General features: G+C 38.6%; 1 protein-coding gene across 1 annotated transcript; it reads right to left on the bottom strand.

The window, feature by feature from the left end:
• Positions 1-405: 405 nt before the first annotated feature.
• Positions 406-9,666, bottom strand: ampd1 (adenosine monophosphate deaminase 1 (isoform M)). Its single transcript, XM_020612581.1, has 15 exons — positions 9,509-9,666; positions 9,108-9,255; positions 7,370-7,535; positions 7,027-7,246; positions 6,734-6,863; positions 5,968-6,162; positions 5,212-5,343; positions 4,800-4,963; positions 4,477-4,603; positions 3,956-4,119; positions 3,629-3,749; positions 2,652-2,825; positions 1,868-1,978; positions 560-706; positions 406-468 (listed from the first exon to the last, which is right to left on the bottom strand). The coding sequence occupies exons 1-15, from the start codon at positions 9,658-9,660 to the stop codon at positions 466-468; spliced, it is 2,154 nt and encodes a 717-aa protein (XP_020468237.1). The 5' UTR covers positions 9,661-9,666; the 3' UTR covers positions 406-465.
• Between the last annotated feature and the right edge of the window lie 828 nt (positions 9,667-10,494).

The following is a 10,494-nucleotide window of genomic DNA, read 5'->3' as shown; positions in this document are numbered from 1 at the left end:
GCGATAGGGTTTTCATGTTCATAGACTATACTTGGTCCAAAACATCATTTGATTGGCTCAAATCCAAATCATGTCGAAACGTAATAAATGTATATTTTGCAGCAGATGTCATTTATTCACTGAATTTTGAAACTCATGTAAAGAATATATTCAGTGAGCAGACAGACAACATGGGCTGTTCTACATATTTGGTCGTTATTTCTGATTATCTATCTATATAAATAATTGAAATGTAATGCTGATAAATTGCATTAATGGGACTATAACACACAAAGTTGTTTGACATTTTATTTCTTTCCATTCTTATGCATGATGTTTCCCCATATGGAATACACAGTGTAATATTCAAGACATTTGGACAAAATGTGTAGCTGATTTACAGTGAAAATAATCATTAAAAACGTTCTTCCTCCTCGTCGAGAGAACATCAGTGTGTTAGAAGGTTGGTCTCTTCTTGTCCAAGAATTACTGTGGAAAAACAAATATACTAGAAGCTTTTCTACAACACAACAGAGAAGATTTTGACCGGGTGTATGTTGACTTTCAATATTTACTCAACCTCCAGGCCCTCCTTGATGAGGTTGAGCTCATAGCACAGAGTCTCAAAACGATAAGCCATACGGATTTGGGCCACATTAGTCTTGCGGATGTCATTGCCTTCTGGACCCTCCTTCAGGTAGTCCTGTCCCAGGTATAGGGTCTTCTCCTTAGGAAAAGACAAACAAACACCAGGATATGTTAGCATAGTGTTAGTATAGGTTACTTCTAAATGTACCATAGTGTATAATCATCTGTTTTTAATAGCTGTCTGTATGAGTTAAGGGTAGAATATACAGTACTGTGCAAAAGTCTTAGGCCACCATTATTTTTGTTGTTTTAGCAAGGTTGTAATGATAATTTATATTTATTTCTCAGTCTCTTTATCAAGATATAACTAGAAAATACAGTAAATTTGTATACAACACATTTTGCAGAACAAAATGGCTTCAACAGTCCAAAGTCAGTATGTGGTGTGACCTCCCTTTGCACTTAGCACAGCTTGAATTCTTGAAACCATGACAGACCCTCCACCATGTTTCACTGAAGGCTGCTACACTCATTCTTCCACCTCTCTCCAACTCTTCCTCTCACATACTGTTGATGACTGGACCTGAAAAGTTCATCCTTCCATTCATCACTCCATAATCCTCTTTCCCACTGATCTTCACTCTAATCTTTGCAAGCTTTTGTACAGTATATCTCAGGCTTTTCTCCCCGTCCCCCTTCTGGAAACGTGGTTTGTTGGCTGCTGTCCTTCCACAAAGGCCGTTCCTGATCGAGCTTCTTCAGACTGTGGAACCATCAACTTGGCTTCAAACAAAGATGTCTGACGCCAAGTCGGGTCCTTGCAGGATTTCCTCAGATCTCTCAAAGAATAAACTCTGACAAACTTCTCATCAGATTTGGACAGTTCTCTAGGTCTAACACTCCTGTTATTGTGTTAGACCTCCCTGGATTCTTCATATTTCTTTAGAACAGCCTGAAACCACATCTTGAGTATTCAGTTTGTTTGCTGAGTTTTTTTCTAATATTCTTCCTTTTTTTCCTATATTTTCTGAGAAATAAATGTACATAGTCACCATAACATTGCTAAAACAACAAAACTAAAAGTGGCCTAAGACTTTTGCACGGAAATAAATATACATAGTCACCATAACATTGCTAAAACAACAAATCTAATGGCAGCCTAAGACTTTTGCACAGTACTATAGCTCTTGGGGTCATAATTTGCCAATATAAAGATAAAGAAAAATCTTATAAGCAATTTATTAAATTAAAGCGTCAACAAAGCATCACCACACTTAAAGCTCTCCATCAGGCGTGTTACCTCATGAGACATGCCGCTCTGCAGCACACTGTTCCTGGAGATCTCACACATGTCGCAGGTGCTGAGCTTGAAGACCTGGGCTGCAATGGCATACTCTTCCATCAGGGGTTCCTGAGGATGTAACGGCTGAGATTTACACTCTGACATTTCACTCCTATACAGCTACAGCACATACTGTATATACCGCCAGTCAAAAATTTGGATACACACTCCGATTGGTTTGAATGGGAAAGTGTGTCCAAACTTTTGACTGGTATTATACGTATTCCATGAACTGTGAAAGGCAACATTTCCAGAGGTAAGTGTGGTTGTGTAGCAGATATGTATATGAAAAATACATCTTTAAACTGATCATTTTGCACACATCTAGATCTGCCTGCTTTACATTTGGCATAAACTATTTCTTATAAACTGTATTTATAATACAGGTTCATAAAATGCATTAAACGCCAATGGTAGTGAGTAGGTTTGTGGGCTCTGTTTTTTGTTTGTTTTTGTTACCAACACATTATGCATTGGCTGAGGTGTGATTGTTGTTGTTGCTTTACTTTATGATTGTTATTATTTTATTTATTAACTGGAAAAGCTGTGAATAGCCCATTGAGATAAAGTTGACTGAAACCTGATCTTTTGATATATAGTGTGCTGTAAATGACTGCGCTCATTGAATATGAACATCACAACTTGCAAAGAAAACTAAATTGCATATGTATGACATACATAAAACAATAGCTATACTGTTCAATGTGACCCATTGTTTACATTTCTCTCCCAGGGCTCAGACCTTGGTGTAGTGGAACTGCATGGGGTCATCGGTGGACAGTGAAACCACCAAGCCTTTCTTGCTGAACTCCAGCAGGGGGTTCTTGGCATATTCCAGGAACAGGCTGTTGTTACTGAGAGGCGACATGGCAATGGGAATCTGGGCCAGGAAATACAGGTACTGCAGCACAGGACTCTGGAGGTGGAGGATTGATAGAGAGATATGATCAGGTGCAGTGAATTTGTGGCATTATTGACAAAGCCTGGACTTTTGACTTATTTGTTACCTTTTATTTTCAATAATGAAGCGGATAAAATTGCATTAAGTACAGTAATACTGCAGGCTAGGGCTGCATGATAAATCAATTTGTGAGCGTGATTTAGATGCCTGTGCGATCTCAGTCTCACGTGACAATGATTCTGTCGTGTTTGTACTGGCATGGAGATGCCATGCATCAAACCAAGCGCTTCCTTTTCCTCATTATACTTTAACCAATGGCAGGAATGTGTTACATTCCTGAAGAATGATTCAAAAACAAATCCAACATGTCTGACACTGTGAAAAATATTCTGTGTCCCCCTGCACCTATTTTTTAAATGTTCTGCTGCCTGCCTTATACACCTAGTGCCGAATAGCAGTTGAGGCAGAAATAAATCACTTTGCTCTTACTGGTTATTAGTTAACACAGCTTATTGGCGAAAAGGGAGCGCTTGGTTTGATGTAAGGTATCTCCATGCTAAAACCATTTTCAGATAGGACGCGGTATGTGCTGTGCTGAGCTGAGCGCAGCGTCCTATCTGAAAACATCTTAAATCTTGTGAACATAATAAGGTATGGGAATAGATTTCAATATCACTGTCATATTTAGGACAACGGGAACCTTAATTCCTTTACAGAACACAAGTCTGGCATCTAAAAATGATGCTGGATTATGTGAACTGCAGAATTAAAGTGTTATTTTAATGGAGGCAAGACACTGTATCCAAGCCAAAACTGACCTTCTTGAGGTTGAGGCCGTGAGAGATGTTATCGGCTGTCATGAAGGCAGCCAGCAGGTGGGTGATTGCACCGGCCTCACCACAGTGAGGCCTGAACAGGAATGTGTTCATCCCTCTCTGTCTGGAGAGCACAAGACAAACAAGCATCATACTACAGAAAGGAGACATAGTCTTTGTGGTACTCATTGAATATACACTCCAAGAGGAGATTTACAGAGGAGAATTTTTCAGAAAAAACAAAAACAAAAACAAAAATTAAATATTCATATTCCTGTTCTACAAGCAAATACTAACATTGTTTTTGAACACAGAAACAATGCTACTCACCTGCGGAGCTGGTTGAGCACAGCAATGTTGGCATACATGTAGTAGATGTAGTAGGTGTAGGAGGGGTTCTTGTTTATGTCCCACTCCTGTGGTTTGGGGCTCTTAGTGGAGAACATGTGGCCACTGTGTTTGGACTCGTCATCCACGCTGTCGAAACCTGTCACCTACACAGCAGGAGGAAAACAGCTGGTCATTCAGGAACGCTGGGATCTCAGGTGATTTAACTTTCCTCTGGTGGTTTTTCTGTTGTCTTCAACACTTAGATCCACAGCCTACATTAAATTAATATTCATGTTAGTAGATTAATGCTGATGAAACTGCAGTGCTTCTATTTATTTGCTATCCACATCTGGTCATGTCGAGCATTTTGACACTTTCACTGGTATATGATTTATCTCAGGTACATCTTTCACACATTTATGTTCTTAATTCATAACAAAGAACCAAAATAAGATTCAATATCTTTTTAAGTATGATGTGTTATGACATAGGAATGCTTTTTGTGACCGTCTCTGACTCACATGTTTGAGGAAGATGCTGAGCTCTGGGTTGGACTGTGGATCGATGGTGGCCTGGAACACGGGAAGGAAAACGTTCTCCAACATTTTGCCAAAGTGTGGGACAAAGTTCCTGCCTCTAAAGATGTCACTGAGATAGATGAGTGACAAAATACATTTATTTAAACCTGAATTCTTGCAATCTTTCAACCAGTTTGAGCCTTTTTTCAAGCCAACTGGAGAGTCTTTGATATTCAAAAAATAAAACCTATGCAAAGTATAAGTAATAATGTGTCTGCAACAGAATATTGTCTGCCTCGATTTGTTTTTTTAATTAAAGGACTTACTAGATTCTGGGAACTTGAATCATCCATTTGAGGTTTGGGGAGAAGACTCTGTGCTTGACAAACCAGCCGGCGAGCTTGTTCCACTCGTTGGGGTTGGAGCCATAGATGGACAGACGAGGCTCAGCATACTGGAACTTAGCTTCTTCCAGGTCGCTGGCTACTTCCTGGTTTACACAAAGATCAAGTCAGGCTCAGATCAAATGTGATACATAGTAGATTATCTGTTTGTCCCACCAGTAGTAGGCTAGTAAACAAAAAAAAAAGCAAGCAACAAATACCAATTTTAAATAGGGCAGAGTTCCAGTACAACTTATCTTTAGAATCACAGCCATGTCATCACAAAAATTTCTGTTTGTAGAAAGGACTTTAGGAATGTTGTCTGGCTGCACCATCATATTATATTCAGACTAACCTTGATGATGGTGGCAAAGTACTCTCCATTGATGCGATTCTCTGTTTTTAGGTACAAATCACGCAGCTCGCTGGCTCCCACAGGATTGTACTTAGCATTGAACTTATCAAAACGCTGGAAGGTTTGTCTACCCTTAAAGGAAACAGACAGAAGAAAAGAGAATTAGATTAAGGAAGGGCCGACTGGGGAAAAGAAAATTGAATCTTTACATTTAGTAGGTGTCCGAAATAACCTTAGAAAATATCAACTGGACTTGGATTTCTAGATCGAAGATGTTTCACCTCTCATCCAAGAGGCTTCATCAGTTCTGACTGACTGGTGTTGAGCCGGAGATATTTATCCCCCTTGGTGGTGTTTAGTAGGTGTCATTCATACTTTATGTATTTCAGTTTTCTTTGATTTTAAGATTTTTTTTATCCTTATTCTGCTTTCAGGTTCAACACACTGATAACATGAATGATTTATTATATACCCTGACCTGCCATTTTGGATGTAATACATTCATGTTGTCTAGCAGTATGTACTGTATACAGTCCTATCATTTTATCAATTTATAGCATGAACAAAATTTTTAATAAAAAAGCCTCTGATTGGTCTCTGCTATTCTTCATATCTGACACTCTGTATTAATCATTATTATCAGAACTTAAATCAGAGATTAGCAATAGTGTTGTAATTTTTCTTTTTTTGTGGGAAGTGCACCTGTAGTGTTTTGGCATTAAATGTGTCCTTTCACATCTAAGTTCACTAACATACAGCGTGCACATCCAGCGAATCCACAGTGAGGTCATAAGGGTGCAGGTTGAGAGACTCAAAGAGCTCCTTCAGGGTGACCTCCCGGCCTTTGAGGTTGTGCACAATGCGGTCCGCGTCCACACGATAAGATCTCTTGATGAAGCGCAACAGGTGCTTCTGGTTCATGCAGGCGGCAGCGTGGATGTGGGTGTCGACCTGTAACAGAGTGGGTCACTGAGGCATGGGGTTGATGTGATGCAGTAACTCTGCTTGGCCACAAGAGGGAGCAGAAGACACACATATACACACAAGCTGCATAGCAGGTATGAGACAGGAAAAGTGGGAAAGGAAATATCTAAAATTCTAATGTACAGACTGTATTGTAAAATAATTTATGTACATATTCATACACGTAAATTTACACATGCAAATAATAAATATAATATCATAATACAATAATACAAATATGGCAAATAATAGTATAAACTGTGAATATTCAGTGTACTGGAAAGATATTTTTCATTTAACCAGGAAATTATTTGCTCCATTGAGACCTAGGGTCTTTTTTACAAGGGGTCCTGGCCATACACATATAGTATGTTTAGTGTGACACATTAAACTTAACTCAAATTAAAATCACGTAATCAGTTTCTTTATAGATCCACTGTACACCATTTTGATATTAATATGACAGGATAAATAGATTTAACTTTGATTTAGCATTATTTTTTTTATATCTTTTATGTTTTAAGCAAATTTCAAAGCGATGACCATGACAAATAGCTACCTTCCTACAGTTGTAGAAGTCCCTGTGGGGGTTCTTCTTAAGCTCCTTCAGCTCCTCCATCTCATTCAGCATCTCATGCACATTGAACTTGGACATGAGGAACTTCAGACGGCGGTGAGTGTAAGTCTTACTGCAAAACAAATCAAAACATAATAGCACATTCATTGCACAGTGATAGTTGGCCAGTAATACAGAAAATTGGTTAAAGATGAAATCATGAAGGGGTGTTTTGAAAACTGACATTTAAATTCTGAAACTTAAAATACAGTAATGAACACTTTTAAAGGACTCACGCTGGACCCTGTGCAATGAGAGCAATGAGGAAGTTCATGTCATCTATGAAGGCAGCATAGTTGGGGCAGGGCAGGTCTTTGGGCTGATGTTTGTCTGCAGCTGCAACATCGTTGTACACATAGACAACACCATCCTTCATACGAGCAACATAGCCCAGATTCTCTGGCAGGTTCTTGGCATCAAAGGGGTCTTCGTCGTCCTTTGGAGGGGGTGTGAAGACTGAAGATGGATGTAACATAGCATTAGGAACAACAAATAGTACAAATATAGCTTGTGTCTAACCTCATTTGCGTAAACCCTAGGTCCATCACCCTACTGAGCCCCATCCGCTTTTTTCATCACCTGGCTGTAACTGATCTTCAGGTTTGAAGGTCTGTCCCTCAATATCACGCAGGAACTGGGAGGCCGTCCGTGGGAAGCGCTGGTAGGCCAGCCTCATGTACTTCTCCCTGATGCTCAAGGCACGGTACAGACCTTTACAGGATAGCTCGAAGTCATCCATGGTCACCTGAATAACAGGAAAGAGTTGTTACAGATAACTGAAAAAAAAACAAACAAAGAAAAAAACAAAAGACAAGTATAAGAAATAAATAGTGAACATTTTTGGTGTAACAGTTTTTTTAATCAGTCATATTCGTTATTGCCATGTATGCAAAAAAAACAAACAAAAAAAAAAAAAAACAAGGAATGTGACTCCAGTTCAGTTTAAGGGCCTATATTAGGATGATGAGATTAACAAACAACCTGACAATGCTATTTTCATTTCAGTGTGATAACAAAAATGAAACAAAGCCACGTATGTCAGATGTATTAAAAGTATTTTACATCACAGGGAGCATATGAAAACATGCTGCAAACTGTTTATTTTTAACATTTTGTAATTTCCTTACTGTGTTATGCAATTAGTACACTTGAAATGTACCTTAACAAATGTGAAGTTTAAAGTAAACTGAAGCAGTAATACCGAGCTTCTTTTCCAAAGTGTTTCCTTGTAAATGTAAAACCCATGAAACCTAAACCTCAGCCTGCCCACAGATGAGCTCCATTCATGGGCCTCGGGGGAGTGAGGTGTGAGTCAGCTGATTCACAGACACATATGAATCAACACCTCCTCGATCCACGTTAACTTCACCCAAGTCCATGTGTAACATGCAGTAATACAGGAGCACAAGCTTTAATTACTACTGCCACTATACTGTAATCCATCATACTGGAATCTAGAGAATTCACTAACAATATATAATAAACCCATTATAAGTAGTGACATTTTATTATATTTAAAGGAATAGGTGCTTATTTATTATAAGAGTTAAATGAGTGACGCTACTCTAACACCTGTCCGTTCAGTAGCTAGACAAAATGATTCCTCATATTTCCAGTCTTAATGTTAAGCTAAGCTAAGTGACTGCTGGTTGTTGTAGCATTATGCTGACTGGACAAAGAGTAATATCAGTCATTTAATTCTCTACAAGACAGCTTAATTCCCAAAATGTCAAACCAGTCAAATCAAGTCCACAACAAAAATACAACAAAAACAAACAAAACAAACAAGCACACTGCAAACCACAATGAATGAGAGATTCATTTATAAAAGCCCTTTCAGATGTAATGAACTTATATCAGTGTGTTTTACATGACAAATGATGGGGAGTCAGGCCAGTACTTTATAATAGAAACATTTAATTGTAACTACATATATTATTATACATGTATCTGTGTGCACATGTATACACTCACCAGCCATTTTATTAGGTACACCTGTACAATTGTATGCCGTTCAATGCAACACTTCCACCTTAACGTCTGTGTTTATGAAGCTCAAAATGTTTCAGTTTTTGGTGAAATTGTCATACATTTATAAATTCAATTACATGTTTATTAATGAGGTCATATTTAAAGGTAGTGTTCCACTGGATTACATTATATTCAGAGGATGGTGAGTGTACTGTATATGTACATCCTATATGTATTATAGATTTATGCATTTGCCACCCTGCTGCCTGTTTTCTGAAATAACTAAAGTGTCCATTTAAACAATTTTGATTTACATTCTACAATAAATAAAAAACAATTAGGTTACCCCAGAGGCGTAGTCTCCAATGATGGCCACTCTCTGGTAGTCAGGCACTTCTAGGTAGGTGGGAGTATCTACTGACATTGCAGGGGCTGCAGCTACCTGGGCAGCAACTGTGGGCACGACCATGGAAGAGGAGAGCTGGTGCCTTTTGCTGTTGATAAGGATATGTGAGGTTTAGTGGTTAGCTTCATCCATTGTTTGAATTTTAGAAATGTTTGGGGTGAAAGTGAACAAAATTGTCCTCAAGAATAGTGCTGTTTTTTGCACTGTTTTTTTTTAAGGGAACTTAATAACCATTAAATCAGTCTAAAAATAAAGCCCTAAAATGTATTGTTTCTACGCCATGTAATATGTTTTTGCTGAGCCACAAATGCAAACTGGCAATTCATATTTTTCTGCCTCACCGTTTCTCAGGATCATCGTCGGTGTGCAGATGGTGAGCCATCTCATGGTGGAGGATGGGACAGTCTTCAGCCACATCAAACATGGAGATCTCATCACGGCTGTTCTCGTCTTTGGTCTCGGATGCAAAGACCTTCTCGGCAAAGGCCCGCATCTGGTCATCGGTCTCTGTCAGTCATGGCAAAGATATGCTCTGTTTATGCTAGACATGCATTCTGTTCCCATCATGTCGCACAGCACTAAACTAAACAGGCTATGGCTATGAAGCAAGCAACAAACAGAACTTTGTGAGTGCTACTGTATGTTGCATAAATGGCTGCTATATTATGTACATTCATGATGATGAATTAATTTTGGACATGACATATATGATGATTATTTATGACATATAAAGCATATACCTTACCTAACCTGAGGTGTAAATACTCCAGCTCATGTGTTGTACACATGACCAGAGACTGATGCAGCCACTACAAAGTCTGCAACACTGAGCTCCAGCCTGGGCTGCAAACACAGCATCTCATGCACAGAGAGAGGATCTACAGGGATGAAGCACTGAGACACTCATACAGTATGACCTTTTATAAATGAACATGTAATTCCAGACAGTTTTCTTATCATCTTTTGTTGTTTATTTTTGATTTTAGCATCATTTGCACTCCATCAATTAAGATGTTGGTCAGTTTGTATGGATGTAAAAGAGACTATTTCAATCTGAATTGTCAGTTGGTATCAATCATTAATAATGTATGTTGCAAAAAATGACAAGAAAAGAGATCAAGTCTTCAAAACGACTGAAGTTATGAACCAAGCTATGATCAAAGCTGCTTGCGGCATTCAAATTTTATGAGAGATATGATGACAATACACAGCATGAGTGGTGTTACATGGTACCTGCTACAGATAACGTCTCTTAGATCAAATTTTACATTACATGCACTTACTAGCCAAGAGCCAAGGCTTTACATTCTCAGACAACAAATCCAGT

The sequence above is a fragment of the Monopterus albus genome, unplaced genomic scaffold (assembly GCF_001952655.1).
Source record: "Monopterus albus unplaced genomic scaffold, M_albus_1.0 scaffold126.1, whole genome shotgun sequence".
NCBI classification, from domain to species: domain Eukaryota; kingdom Metazoa; phylum Chordata; class Actinopteri; order Synbranchiformes; family Synbranchidae; genus Monopterus; species Monopterus albus.
The sequence above is the reverse complement of the archived record's forward strand: the minus strand, read 5'-3'. Positions and strand labels throughout refer to the sequence as shown.